This window comes from Cryptomeria japonica, chromosome 2 (genome assembly GCF_030272615.1).
Source record: "Cryptomeria japonica chromosome 2, Sugi_1.0, whole genome shotgun sequence".
Lineage (NCBI taxonomy): Eukaryota > Viridiplantae > Streptophyta > Pinopsida > Cupressales > Cupressaceae > Cryptomeria > Cryptomeria japonica.
This window is the reverse complement of record NC_081406.1, coordinates 318,563,677-318,578,224: the sequence shown is the minus strand read 5'-3', so window position 1 is coordinate 318,578,224 and position 14,548 is coordinate 318,563,677. Positions and strand designations below refer to the sequence as shown.

General features: G+C 36.4%; 1 protein-coding gene across 1 annotated transcript in view; it reads right to left on the bottom strand.

Annotated features, from left to right (window-relative positions):
* LOC131027216 (uncharacterized protein C630.12) overlaps nucleotides 1-14,548 on the bottom strand; it is a 148,468-nt gene that overhangs the window by 72,766 nt on the left and 61,154 nt on the right. Inside the window, exon 4 of the mRNA XM_057957222.2 lies at nucleotides 303-447. Within this exon, the coding sequence (XP_057813205.2) occupies nucleotides 303-447 (145 nt within the window). The remainder of the gene's footprint in view (nucleotides 1-302; nucleotides 448-14,548) is intronic.

Here is a 14,548-nt window from a genome sequence, read left to right as displayed (position 1 = left end):
GTACATGATAGGATTCTCCAAAAACAAATATAAACATGGTAAATCAGATAACAACTACAAATAAAAAATGCTCCCTCATATTTGTCATTTCTTGTAGTGCATGTAATCATAAGATGAGAGATTCTTGCAAGATAAAAAGATTAACTACCATTAAAACATATAAGAAGATCCTTAATTTCAAAATTGATGCCTAAAACTTTTAAATTAAACTGTTAGTGAATAGAAATTCAAAAACATTATACCTCAGATACAGTGGGTACAACCATTCAAAGAAGACAAAGTTTGAACTCAAATAAACACACCTCTCGTTTGTGGGAATGAAACCCCGCATAACCAATATCATGGTTCCCTGAGAGATAGTGAACTGGAATGCCAGTCAATCTTGATTTTGAGCCTCTTTGAGTCTGATCAAACACATGTTCAAAACGTTCTGCAGATTCTTTCCATCTGTAAATTAAAAAAAAATTGAAATCAACAAAGAAATATGTTGCGAATCTGACATAAAACTGGAAAGAGAACTACCAATAGTCTTTTTTTATCCTTTCCTTTCATGATGACACGAAATGGTTGCATTAAAATTTTTAAGTAACTATCTATAATTGCTCTAAATCTCTCGATCAGATAGGATTACAAGAATAGATTCCAAAAGTTAATAATTAAGCTTAGGTGAGCATGTAGAATAGTTGGACAAATTGATCTGGGCTAAAACCTAGTCAATTTAGTGTTATAATGAGAGCATATAACACAAGTATTATTTTTTCTTCTTGAAAGTTAAAACAAGATGTATAAGTTCAATAAATAACAAATACAAAGAGGTCTTGCCAAGCAATAAAACATTCTAACATAAAGTGGTGCTAAAAACTTCATATTACAACTGGGCTTCCTGACCTAAGAAAATTGATCAGACAAAATATGATTGCATCCTGGTGAATCTCCACTGATAAGTTTGTCCAAGTGATTTAATAGTCTGATTTTTCTTGTTCCTTTTTCTATCTAGATTAAGGAAAACTTCCTTAGTTTACCAATTCCAAATCAAGGCCCTAAATCACTAGCTCTGAATTTCAATTCGAACAGTAAATGCCTCTGATAAAATCTTCAGATAGAAGAGTACATTAGGCAGGTAAATCCAATTTTTAATCCAGGTGAAGGAAAATGGACTCAAAGAAGTTCTCCTGCAGCATGCCTACATATGCTTTTTTGATGAAGCAGCTGTGGTTATTTGTAGTCCTTGAAAATTTGAAATGCATATCCCTTCTCACCTACTCAATCAGTACTACAGGTATTGGCAATCCTTAGATAGTGAGAAACATTTTACCAGGTTCACAGCCTTCCTCATCCAGCACAAACTCAAATCCTTTAAAGGAGAAAGATGGTGCAGGTAATGGCCCTGAAACAGACCTTCCCAGAATTGTGTCTAGCAGCTTCAGAGCATGGTACTTGTCAAGAAACTTTTCAAAATTCTAGATAGAAGTAAAAAAATGTGCCCAATATTTGCTAAAATTAGGAATGAAACTTCTCCTGCATTCAACCCTGCTCTTCATATGGCCTTACAAAGATCAAAATTGCAATCTAAAAATACCTTAATTACATATGGACAGCTAAAATCTCTTTTAAAAAGTTTTTTATATCATTCTTTTTCTTGAGAAACCATTAATGTTTTATTTGAAATGTTGCAGAATTGAAGACTAATGAAAATGGGTGAAATCAATTGAAAACCAAAGGCAGCCTTTTGAATTGTGGCAAGCTATGGCATCATGTCTTTAGTGTCTTTAGTAGTTTGACGTCTGCGACTTGCTGAAAGATGAATCCATAATTTGTTTACCAAATTACTCAGTATGAAAAGGTTCAATTTTGTAAGGGTCAATAATGCCTAATTGTGACTGTAGCTGCAAATCAAAGGAGAACAATAATTATAGGATTGTGGCTTCTCATGATGTTGATAATGATTTATACAAATTAGTTAGCCATAGGTATATGGCTGCCATAGTGCATGTGCTTCTTGTCCATGATGATGATACTAGAAGATTACAACATGAGAAACTAGGAACTACCAATTATTGCAATCTTTATTCAAGTTGTCACGTTGAATATGATTTGTGGTCTCTCAGATATTTATTTGAACCAGGGTGTTTGTGAAGGATATGTTTGTCTGACAAGGGAACAAAATAAAGAGTAAATCATCCACTTCATTTGATGCATGGTAAACTCATAGACCCATGGACAAGTCAAACTCTTATTGGTGAAATATCTATGTTGACCATTATTGATGCTATTTTCAAAATAATAAAGATGATATGTTTGATAATTTGAGAATTTACAGTCGTTGAGAAAGTGAGTGGTAAGTTCCTAAAAATGTTCTGGGAAAATAAAGGAAAGAGTACGTTAGTGATGCCTTTGGCAACTTTATTGACAGAGTAGCATTAAGAGACTATATATTGATTTCTAGACAACAAAACAGAAAGCCATTGTTAAGAGAAGGGACAAAACTCTTATAGAGATGGCTAATGCTTCATAGTATGAACATGCAAATATTTAGTGTGGGCTAAATTTTGAATACTACTACTTATTTTCCAAATGGAACTCCTACTAAACTGTTAGGAATGTCATCAAAGAAGATTAGAATGGCAACAAGCTTACTATTAATCATATTAGAGGTTGTGATGTGTTCTCCCATAACATCAATGATAAAAGAAGGATGTCATTTGAATTGTTCTTCCTATTGTTGCTTGATGAAGACATCTAATTGTATTGAACAAATCTAACATTAAAGCTGTTAGTTTTACTTTCAGATTAACAGAAAAACTCAGAAAATAGATTTAGTAACTAGAATTAGATTATTTTAGTTATAGATTTCAACTTAGTAAATGACAAAAGCAAACAAAATGAGACAAGACAACATTACCCTGTGAAAACCCCAGCAAGAAGAGATCCTCAGATCTGATTATGAATTATACACAATATTTTGATTACAACACTTACCTCTTTAAGAGGTCTGATATGGCCACACTTAGGGCTGATGTAGTTGACTAATCAATATCAGATCTGCACTTTTGACTTCACCAACCAGTAACTTGGTCTACACTTTTGGACGCCTCATACTTGACAGTAGTTCACACCTTTCCCTGGAGATAATCACACTTAAAGTTTACACCTTGGCAGCAGATGTAATTCGCATTCAAGCACAGCAGACAACTGACTATTTTCGCTTCAACTTGAGAGCTAATTCGCATGATGTGTAGAATGATATGATATCCGAATGAGGTCAAGTAGTTGTTTATTTATATGAGGCACGAGGACCTATTTGAGGTCGGCTTGGTGCTGATTCTTTTTATTTATTTTATTACTTTTGTTTTATAGGGTCGGCCCTATTAGAGGGAACATGTTTCCCTTTTGAGTGGCATGTGTCTTTTAGTTATAGGGTCGGCCCTATTAGAGGGAACATGTTTCCCCTTTAGTGTGGCGTGTGAGAGGGGAGAGAGAAGGGCCCAGCCTTTGGCGGATTCCAATGTTGCCTTAAGGCAATTGGAATCCGCATTCTACCTAGTTACAATCAACAAAAGCCATGTCCCTTCATTGGTAGGATTTATTCTCAATAATCACATCCTTCACTAAATGATATTAATTTACTTGTCAAACTAACCAAATCGCATCTCTCGTTTGTATATCTCACGTCCTTCCCTTAATTACATGCTGCCTTTGGTCAGGTTGTGTGATTATTAAAAATCACATTATTATGAAATTGCATTTCCTCCACTCACTTTATCCTCAGCATGACTTATATCGTATCTCCTTTATGAATAATCAATCAGTAATTATTATTATTTTTAGATATATTAAATTAAATAAATAATTAATCAACTACTATATCAAGTATATTAAATAAATAATCAACTATCAAAACATCACCATATCAATTGATACGGGGGGGCATGACAGATTGTAAATAATTTATGTAATATAATATTAATTTAAATATTTCAAGAATATTATTATTGATAAATGATTATTAATTAAAAAATTAATATTTAATAATTTCAAATAAACATTCGTTGATAAATATTATATTAATTAATAAATAATAGTTACTCCATTTAGGTTATATATAACAATCAAGGAGGGGACATGACACTAATGCTGTTAATAAGTTAAATATTGTTGTTTGTTAGTTGTATAATATTTATAAGACGAACTAACCATTCCCATGTTGCCCACCCTCTTCATAAGCATAGTAGTCAAAAGGTTCTTCACTAGAACCTATAGACTGCTCAAGCATTTTTGCTGTCTAATAATAATGATTCTTTTCTCTAGAGCTTTGCTTACCTAACTTGTAAACAACATACAAGCTAAAGATCCCAATGTGTCATAGATGTGTTGTTCAAGCAAAGAGGATATCCAAGGACTTATCATTCCAAAATGTTGTCAAAACCCAAGCTAAATTACAACACCTATGACAAGAAATACTATACTTTGGTCCAAATGCTCATGTATTGGTGCTCTTATCTTCTTGATAGGGAGGTAATTGTGCACACTAACTACCAACGATTTAGTTTTTAAAATCTTAAGTCTTAGATTCAGGAACATCAAGATTTGAACAGATCTTAGAGTCAATGATTTGAGTTGGTCAAGTTAAAGAACCATCACCAACAAAAAGGTAGATCTTCATAGTCAACTTCATTCCCAGGTACTTACTATTTTGTGTAATCATTGTGCCTCCTATAATGAGTGGAAAGATCTCTAATCTAGGGATACTTAGTTTGGTCCAATTGTTGAAGCTTTCCAACAACCAACAATGATGAACCAGAACCTTCCCTCAATTACAATTTTACTAGATGAGCGTACAAATTCACTAGCATTCTCATAGCCCCTTATCTACAATTTTTTCTTGAGGAAGTCACTCATATTCCTGTGGTGGGCATTTTAGCATAGATAAAACCTTGCAAAAATCACAAAAATTATTTTATTGGCCTTCAATGTATAAGAAAGTTGAGAATTGTCTCCAAAAGATCTATCTAGATGTGAACCTTAGAAGACTCTAGGCGGAGGAACTTTGAAAATCTTGTATCCAAGTTGTAGCTGCCAAGAAAGAGAACAAGTAGGTTGTTACACAGAACAATAGAGCAATCATTGTGACCCCCCCCCCACTTCCCTGCCTCTAGGTGGTCACACTCTCGATTGTCAACATGAAAAGCTCCTTGGGTCTCAGCAAGACACAATGGCATCTCCATTACCTATTGGAACTACAATGGTACTCTATAGTCTTCTTTAGTACTTTTCAGGATTCAATTGCTTCCCATGAGCTCATCTTCTTCATTGAGACTCATGAGAGCTCTAAATGGGCTCTCCCTCCTATTAATAGTTAATTTAGGATCTTGACCTTTTGTCATGAGACTCATAGGTTTAGTGGTGTTTGTGGTTCTTGATGGCTGGCCTATCTCATCCAAAATAATCTCATATTTAGGGTTTCATTAGTTGCTTCTAATGTCTACTCCAAATACATGTGGCTCTAGATTCATTGGGGCCTCTTCCCATTTGGGATGTCTTCATTGTGGTGTGTTACTTCTCCCTATCTCATCTCCTTTTGTTGTTCACATTGATAGGGACTCCTACCTAGATCTCTATCAAGAGATATGCAAATACTCCATAGCAAGAGAGATCATCTTTTGGGTGACTTTAATGCCCACACTAGGATCCTCCAAACACCAATTCACGATCTTGCAAAGGATGAGCTATGTCTTCATGAGATGGATCTTGAGGAGTTTGAATTACAAAGAAATTTTATTGATGAGATACTATTATCATGGCCTACAAGAGACTTCTTCAATTGAAAGAATCTTCAAACTTCCATGTTCTCAATGGGCTCCTCTGATAGATTCACCTACTTTCCTCAAGTGGCGATGCAAGTGTCAAGGACGATGTTCTTACATGCAGATCCCACATCCAAGGTTTCCTTGTTTCACATCGGCTCTCACTTATTGATCATGCCACAATGACCTTCATCTTTCTTGTTGATTCTCACCTCTTACATCTAGCCCCTCCCACAACATTCCTTATCACTAAACATACAACTATTCACTTTGTTGGTGATTGTACCTTGAATATTTAACCTGTCTCTCCCTTCTCTTGATGGATTTCTACTCCCTCCCTCTTCCTACCATATTTATTATGTTAGTGCTCCAATTTATAGGCCTCAAAGTTTGCAAAAATTGGTCCATGTCCTTGACTTTAGTGCCCTTATCCTATTTTCCCATCAATTATACCTAATCCAAGAGAGCTAGAATGGGTCCCAATGTCCAATTGCCTTCTTTTTGTTGTGATGTTTTCCCCCTTATACTTTAATCATTCATCTAAGTTGTCAAAATCCAAAGTTGCAAAAGTCAAGAAGTTCACAAATTTTCGAAGTCCCCAAAACCCTAACAAAAAGAACAAGTTAAGTCACCAAGTTCATGATGTCATAGGATTCAAAAGTTCACAAACTATGTTGCACCCAATTCTAAATTTCAAAAAGTTCACAAGTTCACAAACTCTACAAAAGTGTGACTTTGTTCACCAAAGTGAGAAACGTGCAACATGCCTAAGAGAAAGAAAAGAAACAAATAGTGACAAGTGGCCAAGTTCGAAATTTCAACAAGTTTGCAAGTTCACGAACTTGCCGAAAGTGCAACATTGTTCATGAAAGACCAAAAAACTCTGACATAACAAATAACAAGACAAATATAATGAATTTTACATTGTAGTGAAGGACAAGAATGGAAATATCACAATGCTTTATGTGCCAAACACTTGTAGCATTCCACTATTTCACATACCCACCTGCAACTCTAAGACATTTTACCTACCAAGTTAATGGCACATGCCCTTTCAAGGTTGTTATTGTAGGTTTCACTAGCATTTGTAAAGACCTTTGCAAGTCCCGAAAAAACATTCCTCCATGAATTGCAAGTACACACCGACATGTTTGGGTGTAATTTTAGGCATAATTCAGGGAGAAAAAATGCCCAAGAGGAATGGGCATCCTCTGTAGCGTGCCATTTCAAGGGCTTCTAAGTTTAACACAAATTTGCAAACCCTCAAACATTGGTCACAGATTTCACCTACATGAAAAATATAAATATGGGTTTATTCTATATTCAACAAGTTGGTTACCAAGCCAATTTTCTAGGCTAGGAAGGTCTACAATTTATTCTAGGGCATTAAATGTTGAATGGCTAAGCTGCAAATGAAGGAATGCAATCTAGTGAAGGGTAAGGGTTTGTAACAACTAACAACAAATCTCTATATAATGTTATGTCTCAATGACAACTTGTAATGACTCAAGGGAATGTATAATTGCAATTGTGTGTTTTTTCTCATCAAATTTGTTGGTGTGATTGTAATAGGAATTAGATATAAGTGCCACAATCTCTACTGCATTACAAATGCTTTGTAATGGTCTTTATGTTGTTTGTATTTAGGAAAGAGGGTTCAGATTGCCTAAAGGCAACATCCGAACCCCTATCGGACTGGGGCCTTCCCTTAAGGTAACATGTAGGACTGGACCTAAAAGGGTAACGTGCCCCTAAACAGGACCAGCCCTATATTAATCACGCCACACTAAATTAACTTGGCGCCAAAATACATATATTTAATCAGGGCCGACTTGGGGTTATATGCTCATATAAATAAAGATCAATTGCCAAACTCAAATCAATTCATTCATACTTCATGCAATCAGCGAAATTCTTCTGCTACTAAGTGTGCGAAATTGAGAAGAGAATTGGGCGAATTTATTCAAGGAGATCAAAGGCATTTGGTGTTCCTAATTTCTGTTAGAGAGCAGACTTGATGCAGACTTGGTGTAATTAGAAGGGCAGATCTGATATGATAAAAGGTGCAGATCTGATAAGAGGTTGAAGAGTCCAGTTAAGTATTGTATTGGTACAATTAAGATTGAATACATAATCTGACCTGTGGGTCTTTAGTGCTACGTTTTTCCTCCTTGGAGGTTTTCCCAGGGTATTTGTGTTGGTCTCTTGTGCACTTGCTTTCATTCTTTCATTTACTTGTTTATAGTTTACTTAATGTTAGCAAACAATTAAATATTGAAAATCTGATTACTAATCTGGGTCACAAAATTAAACATGGTATCAGAGCTAAGGTGTTACTAACTTCAGATTTCAGTAAATCATTTGTTGCATCTAGTTGTTGTTTGTTTTCAGATTAAAATGTCAGGTTTGAGGGCTGAAAATAGACTTGATGGAGCCCTTGATTTTGCTGCTTGGAAAGTCCGTATTCTATTGATCCTGGAAGAGAATGAACTGCTTAAATTCGTAGAAGAAGAAAGGTTGTCCCCTCCTGAAGATGTTGAAGAACTGAAGCAGTTCAAGAAAGACTCCCTCAAGGCTAGGAAGATCATAATTGAGTCTATCAAGAATCATCTTGTCACTGTCATATCAAAATTTGCTTCTGCCAGGGAAATGATCAAACACTTGGAAGGGATGTATGAAGTCAAAAACCTCAGCAGGGCTCTTGCTCTAAGGCAGCAGCTACTTCACATCAAAATGAAAGAAGAAGACTCAATCATGGCCTACTTCATGAAGATCAATGAACTAAAGGACAAGCTAAGTACTCTTGATTGCCAAATTTCAGATAAAGATCTTGTCATGATTGCATTAAATGGTCTACCTGATGAATGGAACCATTCATTCGTAGCATTGGTGGAAGAGCTGATCGTCCCAACTTTGAGCGTCTTCAATCCGATTGCATTGAAGAGGAATCTCAAATTGAGGTAAGAGGAAAACTCAAGAACTCTCACAAAGATGATAATCATGTTCTCATAGCTAAGTCTAGGAAAGGTGGACATTGGAAGAAAGAAAAGAGAAGCAAAGATTTTAGATCCTCCTCCTATGATCCAAGGAAGAAGTCAAGAGATTCCTCCCACATTCATTGTTTCAGATGTGATAAGTATGGTCACTATGCAAGAGATTGTTAGAATGATCCTAAGGAAAGGGAAGTCAATTTAAATGAAGTTGTTGAACAAAATGAGGACTATCTTCTTATCTCTGCTCTATAAAGCAACGTTCCTACGGACAGTGATACTTGGATAATTGACAGTGGTGCCTCTAGACACATCTCAGGTTTTCGTGAGCATCTTTCAGATCTGATAGAAAAGGATACCAACCTTCATGTGGTAATCGGTGATGATGCTCAATACTTGGTAAAAGGTTCTGGTACTACCTCTTTAAAACTAGATTCTGGTATTTCTTTACAACTCTGTGATATCCTTTTTGTACCCAGTATTAAAAGAAATCTTATTTCCATTTCTGCTTTAAAAGATAAGGGTTTGCAAATAGCATTTTCTGAAGGGAAAGTACTTGCTTGGTCTAAGAAATCTAATTTCAAAACTGCTTGTGTTATTGGAAATAGATGTGATAGTTTATATAAGCTTGCAGCTAATCCAATTCAAGCTCTCATTCATGAGGCCCCTGAATCATGCGAGCTATGGCATAGAAGACTTGGACATCTACACTTTCAAGCTCTTCCCACTCTCGGTAAAATGGTTAAAGGTATGCCTAAGCTTAGTTTATCTCATGATGATGCTTGTAAAGGTTGTGCAATGGGTAAGAATGTGAAAAATCCTTTTCATAAAAGTGAAAGTAGGGCTAAAGAAAAGTTAGAACTTATTCATTCAGATTTATGTGGTCCTATGTCTGTAGCATCTCCTAGCGGCTTCCTTTATTATGTTTCTTCATAGATGATTTCTCTAGGAAAACATGGATTTACTTTCTTAAATCTAAAGAGTTTGAAGAAGTCCTAAACAGATTTAAAGAATTCAAAGCCTTGGTTGAAAACACTACTGGAAATCGAATTAAATGTTTAAGGTCTGACAATGGAGGTGAGTACACCTCAGGTAGTTTTTATGATTTTTGTAATAAGACAGAGTTTTGTGTTCCCTACAATCCTCAACAAAATGGAGTTGTTGAATGAAAGAACAGGACCATTGTTGAAGCTGCAAGAGCCATGATTCATGATCAAGACCTTCAACCTTTCCTATGGGCGGAAACATCCAAAACAGGAGTTTACATTCAGAATAGATGTCCTCATCGTGCTCTAAAGAATGTAACCCCTAAAGAACCTTTTACAAGAATCAAACCTGACATCAGCCACCTAAGGATATTCGGGAGCCCTGTGTATGTTCATGTGCCTAAAGAAAAACGAACCAAGTTGGATCCCTCTGGAAAGAAAGGCATCTTAGTGGGATACAGTGAATCTTCCAAAGCCTTCAGGATGTACATTTCAGGTCAAAGGTATGTTGACGTAAGTAGAGATGTAACTCTTGAAGAAGATATTGCTTTCGAAAGATCTAAAGGTTCATCATCTCATAATGATGATATGGTGATTGAAAATCAAGATTCAAATGTTGATGCTAACCCTGAGATACAAAAGGAGTCTATTGACCTCCCAGATCAGGAAGTTCAAGATGATCCAGCAGAACCCATGGACTCTACAGATATACCTAAGGATATTGTGGTTAGCAAGAAGAGGCCACTTTGGGTTAGAAACACTATTCAAGATGCTGAAGGATTTGCTGCTCCCAGAGGAACCTTTAGAGATAGCAAGAGACCTCAAAATCACGCCAACTACATTTCTGTAATGTGTAACATCATTGAGTCTAAACCTCACCATGTCGAAGAAGCTATGTCTCATCATGCTTGGAAATTAGCCATGGATGAAGAGTATGGGTCTATCATCAAGAATGATGTTTGGGACATTGTACCCAGACCCAAAGGTAAGTCTGTTGTTTCTTCTAAATGGTTGTTTAAAATTAAGCATAATGTTGATGCTAGTATTGAAAAATATAAAGCTAGATTTGTAGTTCGTGGTTTTTCTTAAAAGGAAGGAATAGATTATGAGGAAACATTCGCTCTTGTTGCTAGATATACTTCTATTAGATCTATAATAGCTATTGCTCTAGCCAAAGGTTGGGAGCTACATCAAATGGACGTTAAGACAGCCTTCCTCAATGTTGTCATTGAGGAAGAAGTCTATATTGAACAACCAAAAGGTTATGTAATCCATAAAAGAGATTCTCATGTTTGCAGGTTGAAGAAAGCCTTATATGGGCTCAAACAAGCTCCTCGTGCTTGGTATGAAAGAATTGATAAGTACTTACTAAGCTTAGGATTTTGTAAGAATGATGTTGATGCTAACATTTACTTGAAGATATATAATGATGATATGCTTATTCTGGTTTTGTATGTGGAAGATTTATTTCTCACTGGTGAAAATAAATTAATCATAAGATGTAAGAAAGAATTAGCCTCATAATTTGAAATGAAAGATTTAGGCCTAATGCATTACTTCCTAGGGTTAGAAGTATGGCAAAAACCCAATGAAATTTTTCTAAGTCAAGGAAAGTACACTATTGATATTCTGAAAAGATTTAGAATGATGGCCTATAAACCTATGTCTACTCCTATGGAATCTAACTTAAAGAAGTTAAGTGTTTCTGCAGCTAACTCTGATTTTGCAGATCCATCTGAGTACAGGCAGTTGATTGGATCCTTGATGTATCTAGTCAATACTAGACCAGATATTTGTTATGCTGTGAATGCCCTCAGTCAGTTCATGAGCTTGCCTAAACTTGTTCACCTGGCTGCTGCCAAGCACATTCTAAGATACCTGCGTGGCACTATTGGTTATGGGCTGAAGTATTCATTTAATACCTCAATCTTCTTGGAAGGCTATTCAAATTCAGATTGGGCAAGAAGTGTCAAGGACAATAAAATTACTTCGGGTATCTGCTTCAACTTGGGCTCTGCAGTAATCTCTTGGGCATGTAGAAAGCAATCTTCGGTAGCATTGAGCACTGCAGAAGCTAAGTACATTGCAGCATTTGTTGCATCTAGAGAAGCAGTGTGGTTTCGCAAACTTCTTGTTGGATTATTTGGTCAACCTAGTGGTCCTACCACTATTCATTGTGATAATCAAAGCTGTATAAAGATGTCGGTAAATCCTGTGTTCCATGACCGGTCCAAACATGTGGAAACGCATTATCACTTCATTCAGGATATGGTGCAAAGAGGCACCATTCAGCTGAAGTATATTAGCACAGATGAACAGGTTGCAGATACTCTTACCAAACCCTTATCCAAAGTGAAGTTCGAATACTTCAGAGACAGACTTGGTATTGTGGAAAATGAAACCCTGGTTGAGAGGAAGTTTCAATCTCAGTGATTCTATCTACAGCGTTTTGATCATTCTTTGCTTGTGTGCAAGAATGAAAGGATCCACTCTATGCTTGTGTGCTAGATGGAACTCTAAAGGTTCAGATTATGTATTCTCTTCTTCCCTAGTTAAGAGGGAGTGTTGTTTGTAACTAGGAAACAGGGTTCAGATTGCCTAAAGGCAACATCCGAACCCCTATTGGACTGGGGCCTTCCCTTAAGGTAACGTGTAGGACTAGACCTAAAAGGGTAACGTGCCCCTAAACAGGACCAACCCTATATTAATCACGCCACACTAAATTAACTTGGCGCCAAAATACATATATTCAATCAAGGCCGACTTGGGGTTATATGCTCATATAAATAAAGATCAATTGCCAAACTCAAATCAATTCACTCATACTTCATGCAATCAGTGAAATTCTTCTGCTACTAAGTGTGCGAAATTGAGAAGAGAATTGGGCGAATTTATTCAAGGAGATCAAAGGCATTTGGTGTTCCTAATTTCTGTTAGAGAGCAGACTTGATGCAAACTTGGTGTAATTAGAAGGGCAGATCTGATATGATAAAAGGTGCAGATCTGATAAGAGGTTGAAGAGTCCAGCTAAGTATTGTATTGGTACAATTAAGATTGAATACATAATCTAACCTGTGGGTCTTTAGTGCTAGGTTTTTCCTCCTTGGAGGTTTTCTCAGGGTATTTGTGTTGGTCTCTTGTGCACTTGCTTTCATTCTTTCATTTACTTGTTCATAGTTCACTTAATGTTAACAAACAATTAAATACTGAAAATCTGACTACTGATCTGGGTCACAAAATTAAACACTTTCCTCTTTTGCATATGGGTTATTGTAGTTCTAAGATGGAATATTAAGTATGTCCATCAAATGGAATGTAATCTTTGAATTGCATGTAAATGAAATCTAGTTTTGTTAATATTTTACTGGATGGCACCTCTTTCCCCTTTGTTGTTCACGACTTTGTTGCCCAATGGAGTAGGCACCAATCCACAATGGTGAAGGGTCAAAAATCCATCATTTAAACAACCTCCATCCTTGATAGATAAGGAGTAGATTAGAAGTTGATTAGAATATGCTTGTTGTTCATGGTTCAATGTTACAAATCAAAGAACAATCTCAGCAACCCTAACAGCCAATCTGCATGCTTGCCATTCTATAAAAAATGTTAAGTGAAATCACCTAAAGGGATTAAAAAGTTGGTTTTATCTACAAGTGCTTGCGTAAGGTGTTATCAGCTATATTAAAGGTTTTATGTAGCTAGTTTGTCTTCAACTAGTGACAAATATGGTGGAAAAGTGTACATTAGGTATAGCTACTAATTGTTGCAGCCATGCTACGTCTTAATTGGTTCAAAACCCTATTAAGGATACCTCTAAGAATACCCTCCCAATTCTAGCTAATCACAAAGTGCAAAAGAGACTTACTGACTCATTTGTTGGCATTTAATCCTCCTCAGTATGTTGATGAACCCCTATTTTACCTTCTTGATGACAAACTCCTGGCCCTAAAGGTAAGAATAAGTTCTAGGATTGTCAAATAGTAGTTTTGGAAACCAATAGATTCTACATATAAATTCCTTCATCAAGCCTTTTGGGTTGCTACCCTTAAATGTTGTCCTCGCACTTTACATTATCCTCGACCTCCTCACCCCCAGAGATCCTATGGTTTGAGGATGAATGCAAATCTCTCCATCAAAGGCTTCGATTTTTGCTTTCACATGCCAATCCTTTGTGTCCTCCATCTATGGGGATTATCATTGTATTTGTGTTGCAAGAAGCAAGAGTTTCTTACTTCTCAATGGCTTGCCCTCTTTGAACTTCACCACTCCCTAAAACACTTTAGGCACACTCTTCTTCCAATGAACTTACAAAAATGGCCTCTCACATTGGCCCCACTACATGGGTTCCTTATGCTAGCTCTCTTTATGATGTGCTCAACCAACCTACTGCCATGGTCCCCACTTCACCAACAAGTTCTACCAGTTTCTCCACTAGTAATGTTAGGAGGGCTATTCTAAGGTTACATACCAACAAGGCAATAGATTCCATTGGCCTCCAAGTTGAGTATATCAAATATGGTGTGGATTCCCTAGCCTCACCTTCGACAAAGATTTTCGATGAAGTTGTTTGCTTAGGCTTTCCTCAATCTTAGTCTCTACATATAATTCATCTTATTCATAATTCTAGGGATCTCTCTACTCTTGACAACTACGAGACTATCATGATTGGGCATACATTCGCCAAACTTTATGCCACAATGTTGGATATGCAATTTTCCAAGTACCTAGATTAAGGTAATCTTCATGCTCATGGGAAGGCTCGTTTTAG